The sequence below is a fragment of the Pseudopodoces humilis genome, chromosome 21 (assembly GCF_049639895.1).
Source record: "Pseudopodoces humilis isolate 2021_Gansu_Grassland_sample_001 chromosome 21, ASM4963989v1, whole genome shotgun sequence".
Classification (NCBI taxonomy): domain Eukaryota; kingdom Metazoa; phylum Chordata; class Aves; order Passeriformes; family Paridae; genus Pseudopodoces; species Pseudopodoces humilis.
The window spans coordinates 10,977,936-10,991,443 of NC_142220.1; the positions used below are offsets into that span (position 1 = coordinate 10,977,936).

At 57.5% G+C, this 13,508-nt stretch overlaps 2 protein-coding genes across 2 annotated transcripts in view; both read left to right on the forward strand.

The window, feature by feature from the left end:
* Positions 1–114, forward strand: part of PIK3R6 (phosphoinositide-3-kinase regulatory subunit 6) — a 33,766-nt gene extending 33,652 nt beyond the window's left edge. The window contains exon 21 of the transcript XR_015774315.1: positions 35–114. The gene's annotated coding sequence lies outside the window, so the exon portion shown is untranslated. The remainder of the gene's footprint in view (positions 1–34) is intronic.
* Positions 115–1,509: 1,395 nt separating this feature from the next.
* On the forward strand, positions 1,510–13,190 carry LOC102100384 (bMERB domain-containing protein 1-like). The gene is made up of 7 exons (XM_005530952.2): positions 1,510–1,680; positions 6,910–7,030; positions 8,969–9,042; positions 11,149–11,263; positions 11,394–11,467; positions 11,993–12,146; positions 12,913–13,190. The coding sequence occupies exons 1-6, from the start codon at positions 1,605–1,607 to the stop codon at positions 12,109–12,111; spliced, it is 579 nt and encodes a 192-aa protein (XP_005531009.2). The 5' UTR covers positions 1,510–1,604; the 3' UTR covers positions 12,112–12,146; positions 12,913–13,190.
* Positions 13,191–13,508: the final 318 nt, after the last annotated feature.

A 13,508-nucleotide genomic window follows, 5' to 3' on the forward strand; every position in this document is an offset into this window, starting at 1 on the left:
TAATTGCCTGAAAAAATGATTAAAATATTTACAGGTTCATTTTCTCTGCGCTTCAGAGTGACCAAAACAAGGTGAGTCACTGCAACCCTGCTGGTTCCAGGGCTGGTGGGTGCTCATCATTTAATGAGCTGAGAGGCAGCCACTTCATGGCTCTCCTTCCTTGCACATCCAAACACCCAAACCAATCCCGGGGTGGCCCTGTCCCACAGCTGGGAGCCTGGCAGGTCCTTACAAACCCAGGGCATTCCTGAGCAATTCCCTGGAATACTGGAACTCCCTGTTTGGCAAGGACCACCCTTTCAGCTCACAGCCCACCTCCATGGCCTCCTGGTTTTGTGCTGCTCTTGGGAGAGGTGCATCTGCATTTTCAGAGTTCTGGAGCAAGGAGCTGCTGCTGCATTTCTATCCCAGAGCAGCAGCTCCCATGTCCTGTCTTTCCCCACCCCTGTTTTTACACAGAGACTTAATTTTTGCCTCCTCATTATGTTTATATTCCACTGGTATCCTCAAAGAATGAAGCCCCATCTCTCTGGCACATGTTCTGCTCCAAATCACTTGACTAGAGCTCTTTTTTGGCTGTTGAAGGTGGGAATTCTAAGATTTGCTTAGGTGTGTGTTTCACTGGCTGGAGGTGAGGCTGCTGCCATCAGAGCCCACGGGCTGGTTCTGGGCAGGGGCTGATGCCCCAGAGCCCTCTCTGGTGTCACTGTGTCCCTGTTCTCCAGCCAGTGGCACTTCCCAAAGTGTCCCTGAGCCTTTGGACCTGTGCGTGGGGACAGCAGTGTCACCTACGGGCACCTGCTGGCTGAGAAGTGTCACAGCAGAGGACGCTTGTGTGTCCCCTCGGTGTGTTTTGGGGAAGGGGGTGTTGAGGTGTGTCCCTCCACAGCTGTAAAGCCTCACCCAAGCACTCTGGGAGCACAAACCCCCGTGGGTTTGCAACGCACACCCATCCCCACCTTCCTGAGCCCATTTGCTGGGCCCAGCCTTCAGGACAGTGGCACTGGCCATTGTCGCCCTGGATGAAGAGAGACCACCAGGGTCCTGCTGGATTTCAGCCCTTGGAGCATTGTCCAAACTCTTTCTGTTGGGTTTTTCCATGGGGAAAACTTGTATCTACCGGAAAGCAGAGCTGCCCTGGCTCAGCAGCAGGTTTGGGGGGCTGTTGGGTGCTGTGCCTTACCCCTGGCACCCCGTGTCCCTCCCCACAGAGCTTGGGTGCCTTCAGTACCGGCTGAAGCTGCGGGGGCCGGGGGCTGCAGGCGGGGGCTCGGAGGGGAGGGAGCGGTGGGAACAATGGGATCGGAGGGAGTGGAACCGATCGGAGCAGTGGGATAAGTGAGAGCCCCCGCCCCGGCGGATCGGAGGAGGGGGAGCGGTGGGAGCGGCGGGAGCAGCGGGATCGGAGCGGAGGGAGCAGCGAGATTGGAGCGGTGGGAGCGGTGCGGGAGGAGCGGTGGGAGCAGCAGTGGAAGCAGCAGGAGCGGTGCGGGAGGAGCGGAGGGAGCAGCAGGATCAGATCGGAGCGCAGGGAGCAGCAGGAGCGGTGCGGGAGGAGCGGTGCGAGCCCCCGCCCCGGCGGAGCGCAGGGCTCTGGGCTGCGGATGGAGGGCAGCCGCGCTTCTCCCCGCTACGGATCCATGGAATCCACCCGGTGGCCGCCGGCCGGCGCGGGGCCAGGTGAGCGGGACGGCACCGGGATCGGTACCGGGATCGGCATCTCCCGAGCCCAACTTCCCCCGCCCCCGGGACTCCGGGACAATCCGGAGCCCAGGGAGCTGGCCGGGAACCGGCGGCTTCACCCACCAAAAGAAGCCCAGCCGGGGTCCCCGGACCGGGACACTGGTGCCGCTGGAGCCCCGTATAGCGGCCACAGGGAGTGGGGATGGATGGATGGATGGATGGATGGATGGATGGATGGATGGATGGATGGATGGTGGCAGGGGGGATGTCTGGAGGGACACACCGGGGCAGCACGGTCAAATCTCACTGCTGCTGCCCAGCTGCACACGGGGCACAGGAGGGCTCACCCTGTCCTTCACCGCCTTTGCCCCTCTCTGACCAGTTCCTCAAGTAGGACTCCAGCTGAGAAGAGCGGGGGATGCCAAGCAGGGGAATTGCCTTGAGCAGAGCTCTCGACCTTGAAGGAAGGGTCGCAGTGCTGGGTTGTGCAGAGGGGAGGCGCCTGCAGTCCCTCTGCTCTGCCCCCTGTCCGACCTCTCCCCTTCCCTGTCCCCCTCTGCTGCCCCTTGCACACAGTGGGGCAGGGACAGGCAGCTGGAGAGGCAGGGGAGGAGGGATCAGCCAGCTCCAGTACCCTGCTGGGTACTGCCTGGGGGGGTGTGTGGTGCCCAGGAAGCTGCTCAGCTCCTGGGTGAGCTGTAGGAAGTTTTGGTCCTTTTTTTCTTTGTGCCTTTCCTGGCAGTGTGTATCCTCTGCCACACCTCCTGTGGGGCTCTGAGAACCTTCATCATCAGCATCCTCTGCTCCAGCAGCTGGGTGACAACGGGGTGGGCCAGGGACTGGACTCAGGGTGCTGGGTATGACCTGGACATCCCCCATGGGTGCCTGTGAGCTGTGGTGGCTGCGATTTTGCTGTTTCAGTGCAGTTCTGTGAGCTCCCAGCTCCTGGGGACCTTGGGATGGATGAGAACGTGGCAGTAATCCCTGGCTGCTGTTTGGACGCTGCTCTGCTGCTTGCTCCCAGCCAGGAAAGCTCAGACCAAGGCATGCAGCACTGAGCTCCTGGAGCCTCTTGTCCTGCTGGAGTTTGGGCTGAACGTCCCCTGTCCCTGCTGCTGTCAGGAGCAAAGGAAAACACATGGCTGAGTTAGAGGCTTCTTGGGATGGTGCCCCCATAAAGAGCTCTAACCCCTCCACAGGAGGCTGTCAATCAATTTCCCAACGTTAATCAGGAAGAAAATTGCTTGAAACTCACCCTGTGCTGTTGGCTGTGGTGACTCATCCCAGGCTTGCTGCTGGCTGTCCAAATGTTTTCCCCAAACCACCTGGAATGGAAGTCTCTGGCTATTACACCCCTCATTAGTGGAGGAGGCCCTCCCTGGGCTGGATGTGATGGTTAGAGCATCTCCAAATTTCTGTCAAAGCTTTCTCCCCTCCTTGGTTTGGCAGGCCAAAATGGTGCCAAGCAGGATCCCTTTGGCTCAGGCACTGTGGGGTTTCTGTGTGTGGGGGTTCTGTGTGTGGGGGTTCTGTGTGTGGGGGTTCTGTGTGTGGGGTTCTGTGTGGGGGTTCTGTGTGTGGGGGTTCTGTGTGGGGGTTCTGTGTGGGGGTTCTGTGTGTGGGGGTTCTGTGTGTGGGGGTTCTGTGTGGGGGTTCTGTGTGTGGGGGTTCTGTGTGGGGGTTCTGTGTGTGGGGGTTCTGTGTGTGGGGGTTCTGTGTGTGGGGGTTCTGTGTGTGGGGGTTCTGTGTGTGGGGGTTCTGTGTGGGGGTTCTGTGTGGGGGTTCTGTGTGTGGGGGTTCTGTGTGTGGGGGTTCTGTGTGTGGGGGTTCTGTGTGGGGGTTCTGTGTGTGGGGTTCTGTGTGGGGGTTCTGTGTGGGGGTTCTGTGTGTGTGGGGGTTCTGTGTGGGGGTTCTGTGTGTGGGGGTTCTGTGTGTGGGGGTTCTGTGTGTGGGGGTTCTGTGTGGGGGTTCTGTGTGTGGGGGTTCTGTGTGTGGGGGTTCTGTGTGTGGGGGTTCTGTGTGTGGGGTTCTGTGTGGGGGTTCTGTGTGGGGGTTCTGTGTGTGGGGGTTCTGTGTGGGGGTTCTGTGTGTGGGGGTTCTGTGTGTGGGGGTTCTGTGTGTGGGTTCTGTGTGTGGGGGTTCTGTGTGTGGGGGTTCTGTGTGTGGGGGTTCTGTGTGTGGGGGTTCTGTGTGTGGGGTTTCTGTGTGTGGGGTTTCTGTTTGGGGGGTTTCTGTGTGGGGTTCTGAGTGGGGGTTCTGTGTGTGGCTGTGCTGTGGGAGCAAAGGGACCCCTGGGCAATGTGGCCACACTTGGAGCCATCCCTGTCCATCCCCAAAGGAAGATTTGGACTGTGGGCTTGATCCCAGCTTCAAAGAACACCCTGCCTTGGGTATCACCTTCTCAAGGTACCCCTTCCCAGGGTTCATGGGACTCATTTTCCAGGAGTTTTCTCCTGGCACTGCCCTCCCTCTGCTTCTGCCCTGAATTCAGCAGCTCCAGGGACACAAAGGTCCTGTCAGAGCTTCTTGTCCAGCACTGACTGGTTTGGGGAGCAGTTCCCTGGAAGGCCTGAGGGATGCAGGGTGCCAGGACCTGAGCACAGCACCTGAAGGCACAGCCAAGGGCTGGCACCCTCCAGCTGAGCCCTGTGGCCCTGGCTGGGCTGTGTCATGACCTTCCCATTGTCCCCATGTCCCAGGACACTCCTGACCTGGTGGGCATCGGACAGAAAGGTGATTTTGGAGCAGTGTGTGAGGGCAGGGTGGTGCCAGACACACCCCAGAGCTGAGCCAGGAGCTTTTCTGCTCTTGTGGGCACTGCCCAGGGGCTGGAATTACATCCCAGCCTCCTGCTGCAGGTGAGGGAAAGCAAAGCAGCCCTGTCACCTCCTCCCCTCCCAACCCTGTCACCCCCTCCCCTCCCAGCCCTGTTACTCCCTTCTCTTCCAGTCCTGCCACCTCCTCCCTTTGCCTACACAGGGGAGGATTCACCTCTCCCACCTGGAATGCTTGTGCCAATGACATTCTGGGATGAGAGGGAGGAAAAGGGATGCTGCCAGCTGTTCCAAGCCCTGGCACCCCCAGGGAATACCTGTGAGAAGCTCAGCCAGTGATTTCACCAGCAGAGAGCAGAAGCATTCTGGGTTATTCCCCAGCCGGGCAGGCCGGGAGTGACCGTCCCCTGCCAGCACCACCCCTGTGCTCCCGGGGCTGCTCGGTGTGTCCCTGGGGGTGGAGGCAGCAGGAAGCTCCGGGCTGATCTCTCTGTGTTTATTGGCACACGGGGACAGCCACCAGCCCTGGCACAGAGGGGACACAGCACTGCAGCTTTTGATGACAGCTCTGGGGCTGAGCTGAGCTACAGCCCCAGGGAGTGGCTGCCCACAGGCACATCCCAGCTGTGCCACCTGCCCCTCCAGCTGTGCTGGTACCTGCACATCTGCCAGTATCTGCCTGGGCCATCCCCAGCTGTTCAGCAGGGTGCAGCTGCAGCAAAATATCCCAGGCCAGAGGAGCTTTGGGGTAGCAGAGCCCCAGAGCACTTGGGATGAGGGACCTCGGCATCCTGGTCCCCTAGCAACTGCACTCTGGTCCCTTAGCAACCACATCGTGATGCTGTAGCAGCCACAGGCCGGTCCCTTGGCAACCTGGTCAGGAATCGAGGCAAAGGGAGGTGGTTGTGCAGAGCCCGGGCAGGAGCTGCTGGAGGGCTCATCCAGCCTCACACCCCACCCAGCCCAGGGGTTTGTCTGTCCTGAGCAAGCACTGGCTGCTGGGAGCATCCTGACACTCTGAACAGGGAATGAGGGAGGAGTCGCCCTGGCATCAGCTGAGCATGGTCTTCGAGCCTGGGGGCAGAGAGAGAACCTGCAAGAAGTCCTCATGAGTTTCCAAGTCAGAAACAGTGGGAAACTCTTCTCCAAACCACTCACATGAATCCAAACCATCAGATTTCCATAATAAACCTTTCCTGCTGGAAGTCTTGGAAACGTGTCCCACTCCAGAAATGATTTCCTGAGCAGTGTTACGTGATGAGGAGAGGACAGAAAGTGCAGACTGTTTGGTCTTGTGCCTTAGAGTTTATCTCTTCCTGCCCTGTAACCCTCAGCACTGGCCTGGCTCCTGCTTGGAATGCCCACACCACACACCCTGACATCTCCTAACATCCCTGCCTGGCATCCCACTCCTGGAGCAGCTCCATGGCCGTGCTTTCCCTGCATTGGGAAAGTCCCAGGGCTGCAGAAAGGCAAAACCTCAGAGGGGAGGTGTGCCCAGTGAAGGTTCAAAGGAAGCAGACTTAGCCCCTGAAGGAATATTTGGAAGGGTTTGGAAATGTTCTCCCACAGCCTGGCTCTGCTGCAGCCCCTGTCCCCAGCACATCCCAGGAATGTCGGATTAGCTGGGATGTGAGGAAGGTGTTGACGCTGGTGACAGGCTGAGTGTTGTGTCTGAGAGCCAGACCAGGCTGGGAGCTGCCTGGAGTAAATCCTCAGCTCTTCCCATAAAGCTGGCTGGGAGTCTTTGTGGGATCCACACAGCATCCACGAGGAAACCCGTGGGCCAGTCTGGAGCAAACGTGTGGGATTTGTGTGTGAGTCACAGAGGGGGAGCCAGAGCTGCTGGTCAGAGCCACAGATGGAGGTGGATGGGCTTTCATCCTATCCATCCCTCTAAAACATCAATTACAGCCCCCTTATCCCACATTTCTCGGTGAAGCTCCTGCCTCTCACCCTGAGCAGGTGACCCCCCTTTCTCTGCCTCAGTTTCCCCAGGTGGGGGTTGGATGTGATCCCCAGCAGTGCAGAGGGTGAGGGAGCTGAACAGGGGGGCTCCACTCCAGTGGGCTGGGAAGGATGGGGGGGTTGATCCAGCGTGTGGTAGAGGGGGAGCAGCAGAAGGAATTTCAGCCCTCTGACTCCTCAGCTCCAAGCTTTGTGTGCCCTGGGTTTGCTCCTGGTTGTGCAGCCCAAGAGGGCTGGGCAGGTTCAGGTCTCTGTGCTGGACATGCTGGAGGCTTCCACGGCTCTGGAAAAAGACATTCCCATCCTTCCCTCCAGCAGTTCCCAGCTCCCTTGGCCTCCTGCTGCTCAGAGAGGGGGAGAGCCCTGGGAACAGCACAGAGCCTGGCACAGCCCTGGGAGCAGGGCAAGTGCTGCTGTTCCCAAGGCTGCCCTGAGGTCCCTGCTGGGCTCCTGCTGTCTCAGGAAGCTCCCATTACTTTTCCAGAGGACGAGATCGTGTCCATGGCCGACTCCACCACCACCATTGATGAGATCGAGGGAGAGCTCTTCAGGATTGAGCGGATCCGGGAGATTCTGGTGCGCAGGGAGTCAGAGCTGCGCTACATGTGAGTCCCTGTCCCCCTCCTGTGCTGCTCCCTCCCAGGGACACCCCAGGTCTCCTCCTGCCTGGCCAAGCACAGCTCAATCCCAGAGATGAGCAGGGCTGAGGCTACTTCCCACCTTGCTTCCATTTCAATAATCAGAGAAGTTCTGGAATAAAATTCTCCAGGTTTTTCAGATCTAAGCCCCTGTGTTGCAGTGGTGCCCACCACTCAGGGGGACACAGGACATTTTCCATGGGTCTAGCAGGACATTTTAAATCTTTGGAGGAAAAGGCCTGACTAATATCCATAGTTTGGGTTGATGAAGTTCTTTGATATCACTAAAGGGCTGTAGTTAGCCCAACCCTCAGATCCCACCCTGCCAGCCCAGCACAAACGGGGATTTTGGCGAAGGTGACATTTCCTGGGCTGAAGCACTTCCTGTGCTGCCTTTTGGATGTGACTGGGTCCCCACTGGTCCCTGCACTGAGGGACCCACAACCTGGGTGGGTTTACCACCTGGGTAAACCCGCTGTGAGTGGGGCTGGGAGCTGCCTTAGAGGATTTGGAGCCTCTCCGGGCACAGTTCCCCCTGAGCTCATTGAAGAGGATTTTTGGAAATCATCAAAAGTGTATCTCTTCAAGGCTTTCCATGGCAACAGTACCTGATCCTCTCAGGTGCTGTCAAAGCTCCCAGCTCTGGTGTTTCCTTAACGCTTTGTTTGGTTTCTCCCTTGGAAACCAAAGGCAAATCTCCTGCAGAGACCTCATGACAGGCTTGGCTGCAAAAACAATCCCGTGGGTTTTGGGACACGCCAGAATTGCCTGGCTGGGAGGTTTTGGGTGCGATGGGCAATCGACCTTGGCTCTGCAGGGCCCAGGAGGGAGGCTGGGAAGGCTGAGGAGCTTCCTGGGGCACTGCTGCTGAAGAAGGGGGATCCCAGAGCTGGGCTATGCAGGGGCTCAGAGAGGTGGGAGGCTGGGGTTGCAAGGCCTTTTTTGATTCCCCAGTGCGGGGAAAAGGTGATGTTCAGGGTGGCTGGACTGCAGGGCCCAGGGAGATGGAAAACTCCCAGGATGTGCAGCTGAACAGAGCAGTGACCTCGATAAAAACCAGTGCTTGCTCCTAGCTGGAAATGTCAGACTGAAACATTCCAGCATTTCTGAGGTGTCTGTGCTCTGGAAAACAATGAGGCACCAAACACTTCTCCTTTATAGAGCAAAAGGCAAGGTCTGTAATTCCTGTGGGAGGTTCAGCTCCACCCTGGTCCCTCAGTGCTCCCTGAGACCAGCCAGGGACACCTGGCTCCGGCTGATGCTGCCATAGGTGTCACCACAATCCCAGCCCCAGCAGGAGCCTCCTGCGTGCTTGTCCCTGTAACCCCTCCTAATTTTAATTGAAAATAAAATTTATTATTTTATATTCTCCTTATCAAATTTTCCAGAATTAATTTCATTTAAATGTAATAATCATTCAGCTCTCGTCTGACTGTTCATTTTCATTTTAATCAGTGTGACCTCAGCAATCTCTGTTGTCCCTGTGGCCCCCCCGTGGTGCTCTGGACACCCTCTCTGTTATATTTCACATTTCTATGTTTCTTTTATTTAATTTTGCAGGAAGGTGGGATAGAAAAGATCCTTTCTATGGCAGCAAATTCCACTTCTTTTTGGATTTTGCTCTTTGGGGATTATTTTCTGGGGCCAGGAGAAGCACAGCAGCTCTTGTCTGGTGGATGGGCCAGATTTTGATAAGGCTTTGTTATAATTCAGGTAATGAAATTTTCCTCTGCCAACAACCAGCACCCCAACAGAACTCTGGGATGCAGCGAGCTGGCATTTCCCATGGGAAGGCAGGGAAATATGGGATCCCCACCACAGGAATTGGCTGGGTGTTGCTCTGGGGGTTTTGAACCTTTTCTCTCCCAGTTTTCCCCCTCAGAGGTTGTGTTTGTGTCTCCGCAGGATGGACGACATCCAGCTTTGTAAGGAAATCAGCCGGCTGAAAACAGAGCTCCAGAGACTCCTGGCCCTGCCAGGTAAGGCTCAGGGTGAGCTCCACAAGGCTGCTGTGCTCCCCAGCCCAGCAGAGGTGGGGTGAGGAGAGGGACAGACAGGGCCCAGCTGTGCACAGCTGTGTCCCCAGGCTCCTCCTCACTGCTGTGCCCGGGGCTATCCCAGAGCCCAGCGTGGCCCTGGCAGGTGCCACCGTGCCACCATGTGCCACCAGGCTGTGCTTGGCAACCTGCAGCACGGAGGCAGAGCCCAGGTGCTGCCTAATGTTCAGGTGCTGCTCACTTCAATAGACCTGGCTCAGCATCCAGATGGAGGCTCAGCCAAGAACATCCTGCCATAAAAACAGGAGCTCCTTGCAAAACAGACCTAAATCTCAAGGGGGTTTTTAATTCCAACCCCTTCCAGTCCATAAACCAAGATTTTCCCTAAACCATGGCTCAGAGCAGAGATAAATTGGTCTTTTCTGCTACTGAAGAAATAAGCCTGGCTTTCCTTCATCTGCTTTGGGCTTTCATTTCTTGCCTTTTCAGCACTCACAGACTCAGCTGAGAGCAGAAATTCTGCTCTTTTTGTCTTCTTTATAAGTTGACTCAGACCAGACCGTGCTGGAAAAATCCCGCACATCCCCGTTCTTGTGAGACAGCCACAGCAGCCTTGGGTTTGGATAAGGACAGGAACACGTCAGTGCTTACTCAGAGCCCAGCCAGGGCTGGGGCTCAAAATGTCCCCAGCCAAGGTGCCTTTAATGATTCAGATCATCATCACCACGGGCATGATGGGCTCTGACATCAGCTGGGGGGGGAAGGAGCAGAGTTTGTCCAGTGGGACTCTGACAGGTGGGGGCTGCTCAGAGACAGTGCCCATGTGTCCCTGCACTAATTCAGGGGCTGGGATAGCCCGGCCCCCAGGCCAGAGCAGGTCCCTGTGCCAGGGACTTCATTCCCTGCACCAGACCACAGGAAAATCCTTTGTTTGCTGGGAATGTTTTACAACAGGATGTGTCTGAGGGGTTCCTCCTACCTGGCAGCACCTGGATCAATCCTTCCAGCTACAAATCAATCCTTGGTTTAGGACCTGCTGAGACCCAGCTGGCTCCATCCTGTGAATTTTGCTGTATTTTTATTTAGCTGGACGAAGGCTCGTGGTTGATCCATCTGGCTGGTTTTGGAGCTGGCTAGAGAATTCAGACTTGGCATTACACAGCACAAACAGCCAGACTTCCCAGCTAAGGTGGCTCTCCATTGAAGCTTCCCACTCCTTATCCCCCTGGCTGCTGGCTCCACGTATCCCACTGTATCCCATTCCATACACAGGACAGGAATTCTGGGAGAGTCCTGCAGGCCTTCACTCGCTGCCCAAAGAGCTGCGGCACGGGTGGGTCCTGCCCAGGGTAGGCCAGTCAGGGGCTCAGTGACAACCAAGGCTGAGGGATTCCAGAAGAGCCTGGCAGACACTTGTGGCTGGGGTGGGAAGGGGTTTGGAGAGGGTGGGATTGCCAGGACCAGTGAGGAAATAAGGCCGCTAAATAGAACCCAGTGGATTGTGAGGCTTTCCGTGTCTCCATGTGTGGAATGAACGGTGGGAGGTGTTCCCAGGGTAATTGACATTGGCAATTCCCTGGACACCTGAATCCCCGGTTCCTCAGGCACAGGGAGGACCTGGCTCCAAGGTCTCTGGGCTCTTACCCAGCCCCAGGGCCAAGCTGGGGCTCCATGGGTTGGGAAATGGGGTCAGACACATCCCAGCTGTGGGACAACACCTGAGCTGACACATCTGAGCTTGCTGGGCCCTGCAGCAGAGCAGGGCAGGGCCCTGTGGCCACCTCCCACCAGAGAGGGCACCTTGAGGGGTCCTTTCTCTGCTCTGCACAGCTTATGGTGGCACCTGGCAGAGCTCAGCCCTGGAAAAGTTTGGGGAGAAGCTAAACCTTGAAATGTGAGGGCAGCAGAGCTGTCACCTCCAGCCAGGGGGGTTGGGTCGAGATTCCTGCTCTGCTTCCTTTGGGTTGGCTTTGCTCCCACGCTCAGAGTTGAGCAGAACGGAGCAGGCCTGGCCTTGGTAGGGGATGACCCCTGTGGGGGTGTGAAATGTGCTCCCTGTGGGTATGAACTGTGCTCCCTGTGCTGCAGAGAACCAGAAATCCAACGAGGAGAAGCAGAGGGAAGAGGAGCTGGTGCAGCAGATCCACAAGCTGGTGGAAACGAGGGATTTCCTGGTGGATGATGTGGAGTTCGAGAGGCTCAGGTAGCTGGTGTCAGCTGTTGCTTGTGCTGGGGACAATGCAATCCATCCCCTGAGCTGTGTCCTGCCTTCCCAGAGTTCCTGGGGGCCTCACTGCTCCTTTCCCAAGCAGTAACCAAGCTCTTTGTCACAGGGAAAGGGAAGAAGACAAGGAAATGGCCGAGTTCCTGCAGAGCAAGCTCTCCAAAAGCTACCTCCAGAGAGCAAGTGGGTGCTGACAGCGTTTATTCCTTGCACTGAACCTAACGGGCATTTGTCACCAAGCACTCTGCCTCCAAGATTTTACTGACTGGGACTGGCTTACCTGGAGGAGGGTGGGGAAATGGAACGGGGGGATCACATTGTGGGACCACCTGGAATTGGAACACATGTTTGGAATCCATTTTCCTCCTGGCATTTCCCACCATGTCCTATCAGAATGGGGCTGGGGAGGGGCTCTCTTGGAGCTGCCAGACTTCATCTGGCCCTTTAACACTGGCTCACGCCTCAGGTGGATGCAGGATGGACACCACATCCTTGGATGACAGCCAGCCCCTTCTCTGTGCTCCTTCACTTCCCCAGGGAGGCATTCCCAGCCCTGGGGACACCTCAGAGCACCCAGGGCAGTGTGCTGGTGGTGCGGCTATGCAGAGCTGTGGCTCTGAGGGGTCAGCAGCAGTCCCAGGGGAACTCTGAGCACCAGCCCTGGGCTGTGCCCTGTCCCCAGGCAGACCCAGACTCCTCTTCCTGCAGCTCCTGCCCGAGAGAAGAAGATGACATCAAGAGGACAGCAAACGTCAGCTCCCTACATGAGCAAGACAGGCCTGACCCTGCTCAAGGAGTGCTGTGGCTTCACCTGCTCCATCCTGTAGGGCATTTCCAGCCCCTGGCACAGGACATGGCCATGGTAGGGGCACATCATGACAGTCTGGGACGGGCAGGAGGGGCTTCCTTGGTGCTGGCCCTTCCTTGGAGCTGTTTGGTTCTCCCTGGAGAACCCTACAGGGATGAGCCAAGATTTTGGGAACAGGGATTGCCCAGTGCACTGTCAGTGGCACAGGGCAATCCTGTGGCTGCTGAGCCAACCAGGCAACTCCCATCCTGTGCCAGTGGGTCAGGACATACCTCATCCTGAACTCCAGGGGAATTCAGACCCATCGAGGTGCTGCCTGCCTGTGCAGCCTGGTGTGGGCTCCCCAGCTCACCCCAGAAGGAGGCTGAAGGGACCTGGGAGAGGTGGGGCTGGGATCCCCACTGGAGCAGCTGTGCCTGGCTCTAGCTGCTTCCCTGCCCTGTGGATGGCTCTGCTCCACAGCACCTGCTGCCAAAACCAGTGTTTGGAGGTGCAGACAAGGCCAGCAAGGCTAAGCAGCTTGGGGTGGGCTTCACCCCCTGGGTGATGAGCACAGAGCTGCAGCACCCCACTGACCCCATGTGGGACAAGCTCTGTGTGAGGGGAAGGTGCTGGTGCCAGGGGTCCAGGGGGTTGTAGCCTCTGGGGGAGGATTCATCTCATGCCAGTGGAGGTTTCCCTGTGGCCAGAGGCAGGAGTTCATCTCAGGGCAGTGGGAGCTCTGGAAAGCAGGATTGGCTCCATGGCCCCTGGAGAAGGGGGCACATGGGGATCTGTGGCTTCAATTCCTGGTTTCTCACCTCCTGCCTTTGCTCCCCAGGTCTGCAGCCAGAGTCCTGCTCTCCTCCGAGAGATCCAATGTCCATCACTGTCCACAGTTCCCCTGCAGCAGCAGCACCCAGGGCCCCCAGGCTGGATGGGCAGGTCTGGGTGCTGGCACAGGTCCTGATGGCCCCATGTCCTCCATGGCAGCACAGACACCACGCTCCACCTTGGCCTGGAAGCTGTGAGAGCAGCGGGGAGCCCATGGTACAGGAGAGAGCATCCCACACCTGGGCTGAGGGATAAAAACCACCTGGAGTTGCTGTTTGAAGAACATCCTGCTCCACCCTGGGAGTGTCCCTGGGGTGGTTCCATCCTGGAACTGATCCTGTCCTGGAACCGATCCCATCCTGGGCCAGTCCCTCTCTGCTCCTCCAGAGACTCTCCAGGGCTGCTTTGCTTGGCCCACAGGGATTTGCTTTGATCCACACTCCCCAAAGGCTCCTCTCTGTCCTGCCTTCCCAGGGCCTTACTGGGACAGCGAGTGACCCAGCCAGTGAGTTTGGTGGGGCTGAGAGGGAGCCAGAGGCCAGGAAGAGCCCTGGATTCCAAACTTGCCCCTGTGGAGCCAGCCTGGGCTGGAAGCAGTGCTGG

Bases quoted from the DNA above. Each gene is read 5' to 3' on its own strand.
- LOC102100384 (XM_005530952.2), top strand. From the start codon at position 1,605: ATGGAGGGCAGCCGCGCTTCTCCCCGCTACGGATCCATGGAATCCACC. The intron at 1,681-6,909 runs GTGAGCGGGACG...TTACTTTTCCAG, and splicing joins GCCGGCCGGCGCGGGGCCAG to AGGACGAGATCGTGTCCATG. The intron at 9,043-11,148 runs GTAAGGCTCAGG...CCTGTGCTGCAG, and splicing joins GAGACTCCTGGCCCTGCCAG to AGAACCAGAAATCCAACGAG.